The following is a 17343-nucleotide window of genomic DNA, read 5'->3' as shown; positions in this document are numbered from 1 at the left end:
ACTTCAAACAATAAAATTCCCACTAAAACCGTAGATTTCAAGGAAAAATGCCATATGTATGAGTGAGTGAGTGAGGTTCAGTGTTCACACAAATGAAACAAGGCAGGAAGGAGGCTAAACAGCCGTTGTGCCATGCTCCCTGGTTAGTGGTCACACATTTGAAAACGTCAGTATCTCCCGTGATGAAGCGACACCGTTCCAGAATCCATATGGCATTCCATCGAACATTCGACCCTATAAAGGTCAACTCAAAGCAGCCCCCTAAACACATGACATTGACAAAGAGAATTCAAGAGCCTTGTAGGAGCAGAGTTTGATCTGACATTTCCAGCTAAATACCTCATTTTTCTTGTTCTTTCAGTGAGGAATGGAGAGGAAGCAAGAACGAGAGTGGGCCGAAGCACAAAAGATTGTGATAAGCAAAGACCTTGTGGCTGCAGCTAAACAGCAGCTGCAGTTTCTAGCAGTTGTTGATCGAAACCAGCATCTCTATGACGGTCCTGCTTTGTACAAGGCCATTTATCGGTATGCAGTGCAGGTTAACCAGTGATTTTTAACGGCTAGAACCTTCTTCTGGCAACATTATGTTCAAGAAATTTCAGGTACAAATAATCAGAATGCTTAAATGTGGGTACTTAGTTTGTCGACTTTGGAAATTTCAGGTACAAATATTGTTGGCTTCCCTTACTTGCCAAGTATGCTGAATCTGAGGTTTCAGAAGGTCCTCTCGTCGTGCCTCTTGATTGCGAATGGATTTGGCATTGTCACAGGCTCAATCCGGTAGACAACTTCACGGATTAAAACTCACTCATAGTTCTTCAAGTTCTTTCACGATCATCCCAACCTGCATTTCTTTGTTGGTTTTTCAGGTGCATTATGTCACTGATTGCGCAAATCTCTACGGAAGAATCCTTGTGAACCACAACATTGTATCCTCCATTCAGGGAATCTGCAAAAAGAAAACAGAAGAAATTTGGATCAAACTATATCCTGAAGAGCCATATGAACTCGATATGAGTAGCTGCCTTTCACATGGCAGTGCCAAAAATAATTATGCAACTTCGGAAAGCACAAAGTATAATCTAGTCTCGGCTGTCAGAAGGCAGATTCCTTTCTTTTACCAGGTAACGGAACAGAGATGTCATCTGAAATTTGTTATCCTATCCAAATTTTTGCTCAATAACTGCAACATGTACAAACAGGTATCGAGATCTTACATGAATGACAACCTCTTTCTCGAGGGAGCTGTGGACAGGTACAAAGGGTTTTTGCATTTGATCAAGAGAAATAGGGAGAGGTCTATTACGCGCTTTTGTGTTCCGACTTATGACATTGACCTCATCTGGCACTCCCACCAATTGCATCCTGCTTCTTACTGTAAAGATCTTGTGGCAATAATGGGCAAGGTGTTAGAGCATGATGACACAGATTCTGACCGAACCAAGGGTCAAAAGTTAGATGTCGGGTTTTCTGAGACCGGCAAACAATGGGAAGAGACGTTCGGTTCAAGGTACTGGAGAGCAGGAGCAATGTACAGAGGCAGTGCTCCATCTCCTCTCCCCACCAATCTCAGCCAACTACAAATACAAACAGGGAGAAAGAAGGTTGGTCAATCTGATCGGAACAAGAATATTATTCAACTTCCAAAGACAACGTTTGTAGAGGTAGATTCCAATGTCTTCATCTCCCACATTTTTTCATTACGTGAATTGCAAGAAAGACACACTGGTTACTATCCCGGGTGCTTCTATACCACAAGTTGTTTCCTTGTCAAACTTTTAAGGTTTTACCTTTTCTGCTTCCTGATTCACATTCAGGTTATGCTGGAAATCGTGGCGGTCAAAGACTTACCAACCGGGCATAAAGGCGGCCTCTTTGTCACCTTCAGTAAGAAACAGCCAGACGTGTTCTTCAAGACTGGAAAAAGGATAAACATTTCTTCAGAATCAGAGCAGAAAGCGGTGTCTGTTGTTCAATGCGAACCTGCGGGAGAGCTTGTATTCGAGCTTATGTCGTATTCCCCTTCGATTCTGTCAATGTCAAAGACTCCTACACTGCTGGGAACTTCAACAATCACTTTAGATGACATCCTCAACCCTGTTTCTAAACTGCAAGTGGAGAAGTGGTTTCAGTTGACATCGAATTCTGCAGGTCCAGGTTCAAAGCCCATCAGCATACGCATTGCTCTCTCTTCAACTACTCCGATTCCATCACCATATGGTGGTGAAGACAAGGCAAATAGATGTGGTGGGGGCGGTGGTAATTGTGGTAGCCAGTGTGGTGGTGAAAATATGGCAAATAGTGGTGCTTGTGGTGGATGCGGTGGTGCATGTGGTGGTAAAAATATAGCAAATAGTGGTGCTTGTGGTGGATGCGGTGGTGGATGCGGTAGTGGATGCGGTGGCGGTGGTGGAGGAAATTGTGGTGGTTGTGGCGGCGGCTGCAGGAGTGCCCGGTTTGGGATATAAATCAGAAAATGACTAGATATGCTATACCTATATCCAAAATAAATCAGAGGCAAACTTCATCCTACAAGTCTACTTTCAGCTGTAATGTATCAGAAAATAATTCAATAAAATTTTCTTCTCAAAGAAGTTAATTCTCTCAATTTGGTTTCTTGTACTCCAAGCTTATACCTTAAGTAGTTACAGGCATGCACACGAAGTCTTAGATTGAATTTTTTCCGTCCAATATCGCTCGTTTAAAATAATAATAATAATATTTTAGGACGAAGCCTTTCTGCATAATAATAATAGTATATATTCTTTGATACAAAACAAAATAATTTATATCGTATATTTTAACCGTTAAATTCAGCAAATCAAATGAAAATCAAAGGCATCCAATTCTTAATCTTATTCTGATTTGATATATTTATTTTCCATTCCGGTTACCACCATTATTGTGATATATTTCTCATATTCTTTCACGTCTGTCGACCAACTTTTGGATGCAGTTGCTCACTGAGGAAGAGGAGAACAACTTTACATGGTACACCACCACATGATCACCAGTGTATATGAAATAAGGACATATGAATAAAAGTCATACATATTTTTATCTTATTAGAATAAGACATCACCATAACGATATACCCGTGCCCTAAAATTAGAGGATCTAGTCTCTCCTCTAGAGTAATGATAATGAGGGAAGAGATCCCCTCCGGATCTCTCCCACCAAAGCTCACCAATAAATTAATTCGAATTCTTGAAATTTGATCAAATAGTTACAAACAGAGAGTCCCTTTAAAAGTTATAATAATTTTAACCGTTTGATCAAATTTTAAGGATCTAAATTAATTGATTGGTAGGTTTTGGTGGGAGAGATCCGGAGGGATCTCTTCCCAACATAATAAAGTCCAATTGGATGACAGTGGCAGACAAAATCAAAAGTGCAAAAACCAGGGTGGAAAAGGAGTATTCTACCTATTATTTAAACTCTCCATAACGTACAAGTTGCAGCTTCATAACGTACAAGTTGCAGCTCCTTATTCATTGCAATTTTGCAATAGGGGCAGATTGTATGCCCTCCTGTTACTATGCATTTCTCATTCTTTTTTATTTGTACAGTCACGATTAAGACACGTCAATATTTTATATTAATTTTTTAATAGAGATAATAAAATAAAAAATAATAAGAATATAAAATATTAATATGACATAACCATGATCGCACAAATAGAAGAAGATGGGAAGGGCACGATATCAGAAGGACAGAATCTGCCTCCTTTTGCAATAGAATAGAACTGCAACATTCTTCCTATTACCACATCAAATCGCTCAAAGGCTAAATTTAAAATAGTTATATATCCATCCATGCAGATCCCACCACAGTGGCAACAACTTGTCTAGTCACGTGATGACGAGCACTATACTCACACAAAATAACATATATCCCACCAGTGCTCGCAAGAATATCGCCGCCACAGCTGCTCACAACGCTTATCATAATCGAGTTAAAAACATTAAACTTAACATCAATGATATTATCTTTAATCCTTGTTACTCGTCACCATTCTTGGTGACCAAATGAGCAACTTGTTTTACACTACTTCCAATGCAATGACCAACATTAAAAAAACACAAACACAAACCAATAATTTACACTAAGACAGCATATAAAATACGACGCTGACACCACCAAAACAGCAGCGCGCTCTTATCCACCTTGTCACGACACACTTATGTTATGGATTTGTATGTTAAATAATCCATTATGTTATAGATTTATAACTCACGTCCAGTCTTATCCATCTCACATTTTGACATAACAAACAAGGGACCAAACTCAAGTTCATTTTAATTGCTCACAACCTATCTCAACCAACCCACCAAACACGTTGCGTCTAGACGGGGTCTAGACAAAATTGCAAAATAGAACGACATATAAATTATAAAGTATTAGAACATATTGCAAGCATTGGGAACAAGCATATACTAAGCGTTCATCTAAGTCCTCCAAGTCTCTTACAATTTATTGAAAAAATAAAATGTAAAATGAAGGTTATCTATTTTCTGCATAAGTGAGACTCACAATCTAGGCGAGTGCCTAGGCGAGTCTAGTCGGGCGCCATTTCTTATTTTTTAGACGCCTAGAAATTAATCGTGATTGCGGCCAGCCGCCTACCGGCGGCACTAGGCGAAGGCTTTGAACACTAGACATTGCTGCATTTGATAACAATTTATAATAGAACAGATCCAACCACACCTGCAACACCCTTATCTAACTTGAAATGGTCTACAAATATATTCATCATTCAACTTTAACACCTAAAATATTTCGACCATCTTTATACCTGTTCTTGTCACATGTGTTTGTAGTCTCTTACTACCAAACCAAAGAACAATATAAAGAAAGAGAGCAAACACAGAATTTAAACCAAAACTGTGGATTAATTACGAATACATGCCAAAATTCACCACGTTTTGAATAAGACAGTCATATCGATACACTAAGCAACTTTTCAGGTAACCAAAGCAGCTACATGTTACGCGAAAGGCTCGAAGAAATTCAAGACCAACTAAAATCCAAAGAGACGCAATAATTTGCACCAAAACAATTGCTTATATACACAAGAAACAATGTGAATTGTCATAGCAGAACAACCCAAAAGGTTCCAATTTCAAAACCAGAGAGATGTATCCACCACAAAGCCATACAGTTAGATTCTTATTTCTTCTTATTTAAACTATAGAACCATTAGAAGACAAAACAACAAACACATTATATATGAATTTATTATTTATTTTTGTCAATTAGCAGACGCTTGGGGTGCCATGGAAACAACAACTTTACCGTCTTGAATTTGATTCAATACACCACCAGCAGCTTGTCTTGCATCTACAGCCACCGGAGCCACCGTCTGGTATGAAGAAACGACACCTCCAGCTGCAGTGTAGTATACCTGCCTCCCGACGGCGTCATACCCAACCGGTGCAAACCCTTCACTATAAGCTGCAATCTTTGCCTGTTGTGCCTGCTGAGCCTGTAGTGCCTGCTGAGTTTGCTGAGCCTGTAGTGCCTGCTGAACCTGTTGCGCCTGCTGAACCTGTTGCGCCTGCTGAGCTTGCTGAGCCTGTAGTGCCTGCTGAGCCTGTTGCGCCTGCTGAGCCTGTTGCGCCTGCTGAGCTTGGTGTGCCTGCTGAGCTTGCTGACCTTGTTGTGCTTGCTGAATTTGTTGTGCTTGCTGTGCTGCCACTGCATTATTGTACACCTGAGCGTCCCGGTACACCTCTGGTGCCATCCTCTGCGGTACTCCATAGTATGCCTGACCAACTGGTCCAGTTGCCGGTCTAGGAGCGGGAGCCTGGTACACACCGGTCGGAGTTGAAATGAGATAAACGGGCTGCTCCGGTCCAGATGGGGCAGCCGTCACCGGATAACCCCCAGTGTTCATGTGCCTTTCTGGCATATACGCAGTTGAAAATTGCATAGGCGGTGGCATTGCCACCGGAGACGATCCTTGCGCCGGTTGAATGTTGTCTGGAAGTTTTTGCGTGTAATAATCGCCGGTGTAACCCCTAGGGTTTCCCATTTCGTCGCTTTTCCGGTGATATATGGTGGTCGGCTCGTGACTGGCAGCGATTTGCAACCTCTGCAACTCCTGGATCTGCCTCTGAATCTCCGCCGGAGATATCACAGGTTCTCCGGTGTGGCGATCCTCAGATCCAACCAGAGTGCTTTTCACAAGCGAATCGGGAACCGTAGGCGGAGTGACAGAGTCGGGAAATTTCGGAACCGGCACAGCCTTGTATCCCTTATCGAATCCGAACAAGAAATCGGGGTTCGTCGGCGAGGACGTGACGGGAGCCGTCGGAGAGGAGCCATCGGGAGACCCGATCTGAACGGAATTCAAAGCGTCGACGAACCACTGGCGCTCGGACTTGGTCTCGCTGGAGCCGAAGCTAGCGGAAGGGTTGGTGCCAAGAGGGAAGAGGAAGAGTCGAAGCCTGGCGGGCTTAGCGGAAGCGCGGTAGAGCCGGTCGTACTCGATCATCATGTGGTCGAGGTCCTCGTCGTTGGTGACGGAGATGAGAGCGTCGAGATCTTCGCCGGGGAGCTGGTACTTGAAGCAAACGTCGTCGTCAGAGGTGTCGCAGAGGGAGGAGAGCTTGGAGATGAAAGCGGAGAGCTTGATGTTGCGGTCGACGGTGAGGATTTTGGTGTCGCCGCCGACGTAGGCGAGCTGGTGGTCGTGGGGGCGGGGCTGGATTTTGCCACCGTAGCTGCACATGAACTTGACTTTGTAGGAGGAGGCGGAGGAAGGGGGTTGGTCGTCCCATGAGGGGGTGTCGCAGTCGATTTCGCGGGAGCGAGGGGAGGAGTCGCGGGAGTCCGGGTAGGGGCAGTTCTCCATCGGAAATTGAGAAATGCGGGAGGACCCGGAGGAGTGAGGAAATCAAATTAGGGTTGGGGATTTGGGAGTCATTGGAAATGAAAAGGATTTGGGATTTCGGTGGCGGATTTTCGGATTCGGTGGCAAATGATGACAAAAAATGGAAAGAATTTTCTTTTGGGCCGTGATTTAGTTTACCGGAAATGTGTAAAAAAATGGAAAGAATTCACGGTACAATTCTTGATCACGACGCTACATTTTTTTAATATGGAAAAAAGATGGTGTTATTCACAAAATTTTTTTTTTTTTTTTTATGTACTTTTGTTAATTTTTTTTTTTTTTAATATCCCTTTGCACTCTGCAAATTATGAAAAGATTCTTTCAATTATTCTCTTGCATGATGGAGAAAAGAAAATTTATAAACGCACAATTTGTTTGGCTTCTCACACAACCATGTTTAGTCACATCTGTTGTGTATGTTTAATTTATTAAATCTGTTGATAAAAAATAAAAATAAAAAGTGTGAGAGAAATTAAAAAGAGTGAAAACCACTTCAAATAAAAGATTTTCATCTCTTCAAACCCTTAAACACTAAGACGTCTTTTGGGGATCTCTGGACAAGGTATTTCAACAACTTTTTTGAGTGTTACATGTAGGGTACAAGGTTGAATGTTTTGCGTGACCATTCATAGTTTTCTCATCCAAAACTCAAAATAATTCTCAAAAATTTTAACCCCAAACGTTACATTATCATTTTATTTAGTAAATGTAACGACCCATCCCCATATATTACGGTTTTTATAATTTTCAAGCGTGAGTTTACTAAAATGCCTTCCTAGGCGGAACATGTTGACTTTTGTTGACCACTTATAAGATTTGTTCCTTGGCGTATCCTTGTACTACTCGTTGCTATGAACGCGTGGGTACAAGCAAAATTGAATTTGGAGCTAAAACAAAGTATTTATGGAATGTGGAACGTTAAGGGTATTTTGGTAATTTTACATTCCACGAGATATTTTTATGTTTCTTCTTTTCTTACTTGTTTGCTATGCTAGTGGGCCCACCTCTATCCTCTTTGTCTCCCAGCCTTCTCTCTTTCTTCCCTCCCTTTTTCCTTCTTTTTCTTCTTTTTCCCATGACATCTCTCATCTTTCTCACTCACAACTCTCATTATCTCCCTCTCATCTCTCTCTGCACTATCTCTTTCACTCTGAGTACACACACACGCACCACCAACGACCACCAGGATTACCTTTGTAACGACCAGTCCCCAAAAATTACGATTTTTATAATTTTAAAATGTGAAATTACGAAAATGCTTCGAGGCAAATGTGTTGACTTTTGTTGATCGCCCTGTCGTGTCACGTAAGATCCATTCCCTTAGCGTGTCCTTGTAGTACTCAACATTACGGACACATGGGTGCAAGTGAATCGTATTTGAAGTTATAACGAAAGAGTTATAAACGATTGAAGTTGAGGGCAAAATGGTCATTTAACATAAATCTGGAAGGCTCTAAATTTGTTGGAGCATTGATCTGGTGCCACGTGTGTGGCCAGGATGGAAGGATGAAAGGAGAAATGATGGAAATGAGAGAGATGGACAGAGGAGAAAGGTTGCCCAATCAGGAAAGAGGAAATAAGGGGAAAGAAGGAAGGAGAGAAGGAGAGGAACTGATTGGGTTCTCCTTAACCCTCGTGACCCAACCCGGTTCCCTTCAATTTTTTTGGCAATTTCTCTTCGGTTTTTTTCTGCAAATTGCAACCATTCACCACCATAAATCAACACAGAGACCTCCCATCTTCATTTCTCCATCAAACTAGAGTTGTTTTGATCATTGTTTCACGACTAACACCCACTTCGGTCCCCAGATTCCACGACAGCGATTCCACCAATCTTGCAAACTCCAACGACAGTTACCACCCTCATTCAACTCCTTTTGAGGTCAGGAACAAAGCCCAAACAAGTTTGGGGGTGATGGAACTGCATATTTGATGAATCGGGGTTCACCCATTTTTGGGGTTTCTAATGGATTGAGGGTGATTTGAGGTGTTTCCTAGCTGAATTGGACTTCGGCCCAGGTATGAAAGTTGTTCTTCTCATTAAGATCTACATTCTTGTAAAATTTGGGAATTTTTGTAGTTGATTTTTCCTGCGAGTTGGGCTTGTCGGCCACCGCTTCTTGGCAGCTTGTGCGGCGGATCATGGGGGGAAACACCAGGTCCCTCCTTAGGTTTTTTGACATGCCAAATCCGAATTCACCGTTCGTTTTCCCAAATTCTATCATTTAGGTATAGTTTTACTAAATGGTCTCAAATTGTGGTTAGGTGCATCGGTAGGAAGTGACTTCATCCTCACTAGCTCGAGTGGTTCCCAGGCAACAAAATATCTGTGAGTAGACCCTTTCTAAACTTGCATGTTTTCATAAAATCTTATATTTGCATGCATTGCATATTTCATGAATGGAGCATGATTTATAATATGCTTTTGCGGATTTATATATTTATGATTTACAAAGAAATTATTATTCATTTAAATTGCTTTTACGAGATAATTACGATTTATCGAATTTACGTTTTACGAAAGGTTATAAATCATTGGATTTTCGTAGATGAAATTCTATGGATTTGTGGATATGATTTATGAAAATGAGTTATGATGGAGTTATGAGATGAGACTTTGAGCTTTTGAGCTCCGAATTTGAGATGAGATTTTGAGATATGCTTTCGGTACTTATCTAGCAGGTCATCATACAACACATCCACACAATACGAGTATGTAGACGTTTATGGCCATAAGACACAATTGAGGATATCTATGTATATATTTCTTCTCCGGCGTAACCCGGAGTCGTACAGCTTCACCTTCAGGTGATGGGGCCTACCATGTTTCTTCACTAACGTAACCCAATGTCATACAACTTCACCTTTGGGTGATGGACAAGTACTACCTTTAGGCAAATGAGGAGTGAGATATTTATGCCATACCCCCAACTTCACTAGCGAAACCAGTGTCGAACAGCTTCACTAGCCACAGTTACTGTCAGTGTGTGATGTTATATATTTCTTCTCTAGCATAACCCAAAGTCGTACAGCTTCACCTTCGGATGATAGGGCTTACCATGTTTCTTCACTAGCATAACCCAATGTTGTACAACTTCACCTTCGGGTGATGGACAAGTACTGCCTTGGGACGACTATGATACCCCTGGAGAGTACAACATTGATGTGATTTACAGAGTTTTTACAGATTTGCCTTCAGATGGCTATATTATAATTTCTACGCACGGTTTTATACGTACCGATTTTATGAACATTTTCATGGCATGTAGAGTTTTCAAAAACTACTATGTAGTATTATATATATGGGTTTTCAAAACAGGGGGTTAGTATATTCATAAAGAAAATGGTTTTCTTATTATTAGCATTATTAAAAATTTCAGTCCACTCACCTTTTCTGTTTTTGCACCTCCTCAGGAGTTAGAATCGAGGCACACGATCCCGATTTCAGAGCACTTCCACATAGGTATATTCGAGTCTTCTCAGTGTATGACTCTTCCCTTCGTTCATACCTTTTTATTATAATTCTTTGATATTATTCTTATTTAGTTATATACTCTGAACACATTCCTGCATTAGCATTTTCGTTCTAATTACATATTTTATTCGTAGGCATTTTAAAAATAGCTTCATCACCCTTAGGTGTCGGCCAACACATGCCCATCCTGGTATTAAAGGAATATCGGGATCGGGATGTGTCAGCCTCCTCATGACTTCTGGGAGCCTGCAAACCATAATTCATGGACAAAAACCCCTATAATACTCTTCCATGTGCTGCACTGTAGCAACCACCATGCTTGTGTCCTCTGACGAGTTCTGCCGTCTACGGTGAAGATAAACCCCCTTAAACCTTTTAGATCATGTTTTAGTGTTAGATTAAGCTAGTGTTAAATGAGTAATCATACAACACATACACATAACATGAGTATGTATACGTCTATGGTCATAGGACACAGTTAAGGATATTTATGACATACTCCCAGCTTCACTGGTTAAACCAGTGTCAGTGTGTTATGTATATGTTTTTTCTCTAGCGTAACCCAGAGTCGTATAACTTTCACCTTCAGGTGATGGGACTTACCATATTTCTTCAATGGCGTAACCAAGTGTCGTACAACTTCATCTTCGGGGTGATGGTTATACCTTTGGGCGACTATGATACCCCTAGTTGAGTACATCATTGATGTGATTTACGAATGTTTTACGGATTTACCTTCGGGCGACTATATTACCATTATTGAGCACTGGTTTATACTTACATGTTTTATGAATGTTTTCATGGCATACTAGAGTTTTTAGAAAATCCACTATATAGTATTATATGAGTTTTCAAAACAGGGGGTTAGTATGTTCAGAAAGAAAATGGTTTTCTTATTATTAGTATTATTATTATAAACTTTGGTTCACTCACCCTTTATTTGTGCCCCCTTCAGGATTTAGAATCGAGGCGTACGATCCCAGCGTCAAGGCACTTTCGCATAGGTATCTTCAAGTCTTCTCAGTGTATGACTCATTCCTTTGTTTGTACCTTTTTATAGTAATTCTTTATTAGTTGTATACTCTAAACACATTTCCGCGTTTGTGTATTTCTTTATATTTACATATTTTATTACTTTTTTTTTACCAATACCACTTGGATGCATGTTAGAATGGCTTTGTCATCCTTGGGTGTCAGCTAGCACGTGTCTATCCTGGTATTTCAAGATATCGAAGTTAGGGCGTGTCAGTAAATGTTAGTCACAAATTCATATTAAAACCTAAGAGTAAGAATTTATCTATACCATTATTAAGAAAACCCTTATTGTCAACTTTTTGCTCCTTTTTTTTCCTATTTTGCCCTCACTTTTAATATACAATACTTATATAATGAGGGCAAAATATAATTTTGTATCTTTTGAGAAAATGACAATCATATCCCTATTTTTCCTATTTTACCCTCACTTTTAATACACAATATTTGTCACATCCCGGCTCGGGGCGGATCACTTCCCGGGCCCGCTCCACCACCGTAGCACGATATTATTCGCTTTGGGCTTACCATTCCCTCACGGTTTTGTTTTTGGGAACTCACGAGCAACTTCCCAGTGGGTCACCCATCATGGGATTGCTCAAGCCCCCTTCTCGCTTAACTTTGGAGTTCCTACGGAACCCGAAGCCAGTGAGCTCCCAAAAGGCCTCGTGCTAGGTAGAGATGTGAATATACATTTAAGGATCACTCCCCTGGTCGATGTGGGATGTCACAATATTTACATAAAGAGGATAAATAGTAATTATGTAATATCAAGATAAAATATGCACTTATTAAAAGAAATTGTCTCACCATCTTTTTTTCATATTCTTTTTTAAATTTTAAAAACTAATCTCACTCTTTAATAAAAAAAACAAAAACAAAATAAAATTGTTCACACATATAAAGTATGTGCACATCAGCTAATATCAATAATTTAAACACAAGTACGAATGAATTCCTTAAACCCAAACCCGAATTAATTCCGACTGGGTTGACCTTCCCCGCCAAAATTGCATACCCATATCACCACTTGATTTTGATTTAGACCTGGTTTGGTACTGAGGTGATTCTGAAAAAAGCTGGGAGCTGTTTTTTTTTTTGGTAAACATTCAGCTTCAGCTTTTTTTCACAGTTTTGGGTGAAAAAAAACCAAAAACAAGAAGCTGCAAAACCTAGCTTTGAAAAATCGATTTTTTTTCACATCTGTTTTACATAAAAGTTTACCAAACATTATAATACTGTTTTTTTTTCAAAAGCACTTTTACAAAAAAGTTTACCAAACACTCTGCTGCTTTATTTCACAGCCGCTTATTCTCACAGCGCAGCAAAATCAGCTTTTTTTCAAAGCACAGCAATACCAAACCAGCCCTTAATAGGCTGACCCGTGATCATGCACGACTCGCAAGCCCGGCCCGGAAATTAACAAACCGGAGTTATGGTCAGTCAACTGACTGCGAAGAAGGTCGCTGATCCAACCAGAAAAATCACAGCTTCCGTACAACAATGGTGAAAGCCGTCGTCGGAGAGGAAACCCAGCTCAAATTAGCCGAGGATCGCCTCGAGCAATCCTCCACCGCCGTGCAGGTCCTCTCTTTCTTTAAAGATTGATGCTTCTGAGTTTTACGGTTTTTGATTTGTTTCTTATGAAAATTCAGGTGGGGCTCCTCGTAGGCAAGCTCAGCTCGTCTCTAGACCGAGGTTTCGCCTTCGATTTGGTCCCAACGCCACCGAACGACGCCGGAGCGCCTGCTTGCTCCGTCGTGGAGCCCGCCAGGGACGACAAGAGAAAGGGGTTTAAACCCAAATCTCAACCCTCCGATTCCTCCTCTCTCTCCATTGACAAGGACTGGGTCGCCGAACATGCCCGTCAGGTCAGTTACATATACAAAAAATGTTCCTCTATATATATGTATGCTTGTATATTTGCATTCCTATTTGTATATATGCATACAATTAAAGTCTAATATGGGATCTGGTTTCTGGGTATTTCTCATTGTGCTTGAGTAGTTGTAATAGGAATTTGTTTGATGTTTCAGGTGTCTAGAATGTTAGTGGGTGGCATGAAGGTGGTTGGCATATACATTTGGGCTAGCGATAGCGCTTTTAAGAATTCGAACATCATGCTTTGCCAGGTATTCTTTCGGCCCGGATTGGATTTGATATGTGGATGTTTCTTTGTAGAGCTTAGTTCTGATTGCTAAAATGTTTTTATCAAACGTTACTCAGTGGCACTGTTGCTCTATGAGCTTGGTTTTGTCAAGAAGGATGGGTGGCTTTAACTGTGCTTAATGCCCTGCTTAGTCACAGAGAAAATGTGTAGGAAGGATTATACGGGATTGAGTGTTGAATGTTTCCATTTTCAGCTTTTGACTGTTGATTTTTTATCCTATCAAGTAAAGTTTGAAATTCATGAAATTAGGCCTAATACAACCATTCATTTTAGTGGATGCACCCTTTTCATTTTCCGAGAACTAATACAATATAAGGGTTGGCAACAAACTCTCGTGGTTATCTCAATAATGTTTTATAGTTACCAACTTACCATAAATCTAATGGAAAACAAGGAGGTTATTTCACTTTAAACTCTCTTGGCTGGTTTACTTCCAAATAATGGGTCAGCTATGACCAATATGGGACTGCCTATATTCACTTTAGACTTTGAGTTATCGTATGCGTATTCTGTGAAAAAATGATTTTTTATTTATTAATGGAAAAGACCCCTGCAGACTGTAATGGGAGTTGCCAAAGCAGCACCCCTCTCAGAGAGTGATTGGGATGAGAGACTGCTCATTCACATTTGTTATAGTCCAAGGAGGTGTGTTCCCAACCTGAACTGTCCCACTTTATTCTCTCTTAATTATTGTCAAATGTTATTTCACGCTGATTGAAGAGGTTATTTCTGTAGGTGGACATGTCGAAATTGTGCAGTAGCTTCAAATATTACGTCAAGCAGCCTAAGACCTTGCGACTTCAAAATGGGAAGGGTCCTAAATTCCCTTCAACGATTTAGGTGCATGTACAACTTTGATATCAGGTACTGTCTGCTTTTCTTATTAATAAGCCTTATTTAACCGAAGATAGAGGATTCTTTTATTTATGGCTTCTGAAACTGCAGGAATTTGTTTTTCCTCTCAGAGGTCCAGGCTGTTGTAAGTCCTGCCTACCAGAGTGCTCTTGTGCTATATTAATATATATTCTTAGAACTTATAAATATACTTTTCCTGTTATTTTTACACACACCAAAGCCAACACTGAAGTTGAACCTTAAATCTAAACCCTTTGCTTATATTGAGCTTCTACCTCCCCAACGTGATAGATATTGAACTCTCATAGTACCGAGGGTCATATCCAATTTACTAATAGTATTTTTGTTATTGATGCTTCATTACAATAATGGTGTTTAGGTTTTCTCATGGTAGTTATTCTTTCCCAGATTGCCCATATTTCACAAGAATTCATCAAATCTCCAAACTGTTACTGAAGCTCTACGTCATGGTATTTCAGTTCATGCGAAAGATTTAAAAAGTGCAAAAGCCATGATTGATGGAAATTTGGTAAGTTGCTCATTGACTTGTTCGGTTGTTCCTTTGAAAATTACTTTACACCTTTTTGTTAATTTGCTGGATACTTGTGTGTATGTTAGTGCTCTGGGCAGTGTCTATTTTAATGCTCTGGATGACCTTGAATTGGTTCCATCAAATTCTTATGTTGATATCTGTTGTGATGTAATAGTTAACCAATCAACAGAAAAAATAAACAAATAAAACCTCGAGTTAAGCTTGCTTGCGTGCAATTTTCTCTGAGTTTCTGCTTTTTCACTTGTGCCTGCATTACTGAACAATTCCAATACCCACATCACATGTGTAATCAATCATCTTACAGCGTAAAGCAGAGTGTTTGAATTGTGCTTTCCCCTTTTATTTGCCAGAATCAATAAGCATGGTTTCTAGCTTGCTACTTTTAACCTCAAGTTCTCATCTAGATTTTTCTATCTTGCATAAACTTTAGGTTGTTAACAATGATCTATGCACATCAGATGGTCTGCATGAAGTCGAGTTGCTTCTACCTTTTATGAAAGATACTGAAGGTGTGTTTATGCATTATTTAATTTTTCTCTTCATTTTTTTTTCTTGAATTTCGTTTTCCATTTTGAGATTCTATCCTAATATTCATCTATATTGTGTAAAGCCTGCAGCCAAAAAGATACTGCTGGTATTCTTGATTTAAGCGGTTCGGTGTGTTCCTTTGCATACTTAAATCCTAAAGAACCAATTTCACAAGCTGTTGCTGATATAAAGGTATACAAGAGAATCACTTTTAATTATCCGTTCATGATGTTAGACTGAATATTAATTATTGGTTTTAGTTTCTAAAAGCCATTTGGAATTCACATTTTATCATTAATTGACTGTACTACCTTTTTAGAGAATTCAGATAAGAATTGATTATAGGGATTCTGTATCGACAATGTAGTTTTCGCTAGTTTAATTTGCATAGTGCTCATATCCTGTAAAATCAAGGATTGGTTTTATGTTTGTACTTGTAGGATGACATTATCACAAGTCTGCAGAGTAGACTAGATATTATCTGTGATGAGGCAGATGGCGAGGCAGTTACAACTGAAACTAGCGGCCAGCAAGCAAAAGATGGTGCTGATACTCAGGAAGCAAGAGATGGGATATCCAGTGAAACACCTGCTTCTCATATTGTTCTTCAATCATTCAGGTCTGTTAGGGATGTTATGTTTTAATAAAATGAGATTTTCACATTGCTGACCGAGGTCGCCACTGACCATATTTGTTATGTATTTTAAAACAGAAAAACATGTAGTCTTTCACTTCCCCGAAGAGTCTTTGTTCCTTGGTTAGCGGGTACATTTGTGTGTGACTACCTACAACCATCTGAGACTTTTGAGGTTTGTACTTATAGACTAAAGACATAAAATTGGAAATTTTTTTGAAGTTTGTACTTATAAACTAAAGACATAAAATTGGAAAAAGATGATGCACCCTTTCCGTCTTTGGTTCTTAAGAGCTCTATTTGGACTAAATGTTGAGCAAATGAGCTTTTTAGTTATTCTTTTTAGAGCTCCATGTCTTGGTAGCTCTGACATTTTGCTTTCCATGCTCGCTTAGGTTCTGAAAGATCGATGTGTTGAATTGCTGTCTATGGAAGCTACAATAGATAACGCAACAATCTTGGAGCCAGAAATAGATGCCCCATCTGCAGTCACCAAATCTTTTTGGGATGTGGCGGTGCCACTTCCCTTGGCATCTAACTCCCATTCAGAGAAGAGCGGACTTGACAAATTGAGGGGAGAAGGTGGCCAAAAATCTTCTCAGTCGTCTAATGTCAACATCATGGCTGCTGTTATATTCCTTCTTCTCTCTGTAACTGTAGGATACATTCTCATCTTCGTCAAGAGATCATAGTTAAAGCAAGCCTCACTTGTTCACACTGGTTAACTTTTTTTTGTCCTATAAAATCAATTGACTTCGTCCTTTGAATTTCCTTTTACTTTTAGGGTAAAAATATGCAGCTGAATTATTGAACATTTATATGATAAATCCATGGAATTCCTTTTGTTTTAATGTATCTGTCCAAACGTATAAAATCGAGCAAATGATATGCAGATCAAAGTTCGAGATACCTAGAATTCCGTTTGATAACCATTTTGTTTTTAGCTTTTCGTTTCACTTTGTCTGCCCGAGGCAGACATAGAAAATAAAACCCACTTGAGATTGTTTTCTGCTTTTAGTTTATTTTGTGTACCAATCCGTGCATTTATCTTCTGCATCTTTCTCACCACCATTGCTTCGCAGGCCTGAGCATTTCACCCCTTATTTCTCCCATGTACTTACCATGCTTTTAGCGAAAAATTGAAAACTGAAAATGAAATGGACTATTCGAAGTGGTATCAATAAAAGAACATCTTTATACT

General features: G+C 39.8%; 3 protein-coding genes across 3 annotated transcripts; 2 read left to right on the top strand and 1 right to left on the bottom strand.

Moving 5' to 3' along the window:
* The first annotated feature begins 367 nt into the window (after positions 1-367).
* LOC137717177 (glycine-rich domain-containing protein 1-like) lies at positions 368-2349 on the top strand. Its single transcript, XM_068456479.1, has 6 exons — positions 368-525; positions 663-780; positions 870-1124; positions 1203-1664; positions 1818-2217; positions 2321-2349. Exons 1-6 carry the CDS (start codon positions 368-370, stop codon positions 2347-2349), a joined length of 1422 nt encoding a protein of 473 aa, XP_068312580.1.
* A 2700-nt stretch (positions 2350-5049) lies between these two features.
* LOC137717620 (RAF-like serine/threonine-protein kinase PRAF) lies at positions 5050-7049 on the bottom strand. Its single transcript, XM_068457038.1, has one exon. It carries the CDS (start codon positions 6854-6856, stop codon positions 5252-5254), a length of 1605 nt encoding a protein of 534 aa, XP_068313139.1. The 5' UTR covers positions 6857-7049; the 3' UTR covers positions 5050-5251.
* A 5728-nt stretch (positions 7050-12777) lies between these two features.
* LOC137718407 (uncharacterized) lies at positions 12778-16996 on the top strand. Its single transcript, XM_068457949.1, has 11 exons — positions 12778-12986; positions 13058-13273; positions 13439-13534; positions 14129-14217; positions 14308-14436; positions 14836-14956; positions 15411-15489; positions 15591-15700; positions 15949-16127; positions 16221-16317; positions 16538-16996. Exons 1-11 carry the CDS (start codon positions 12906-12908, stop codon positions 16832-16834), a joined length of 1494 nt encoding a protein of 497 aa, XP_068314050.1. The 5' UTR covers positions 12778-12905; the 3' UTR covers positions 16835-16996.
* The last annotated feature ends 347 nt before the right edge of the window (positions 16997-17343 follow it).

This window comes from Pyrus communis, chromosome 15 (genome assembly GCF_963583255.1).
Source record: "Pyrus communis chromosome 15, drPyrComm1.1, whole genome shotgun sequence".
Lineage (NCBI taxonomy): Eukaryota > Viridiplantae > Streptophyta > Magnoliopsida > Rosales > Rosaceae > Pyrus > Pyrus communis.
The sequence above is the reverse complement of the archived record's forward strand: the minus strand, read 5'-3'. Positions and strand labels throughout refer to the sequence as shown.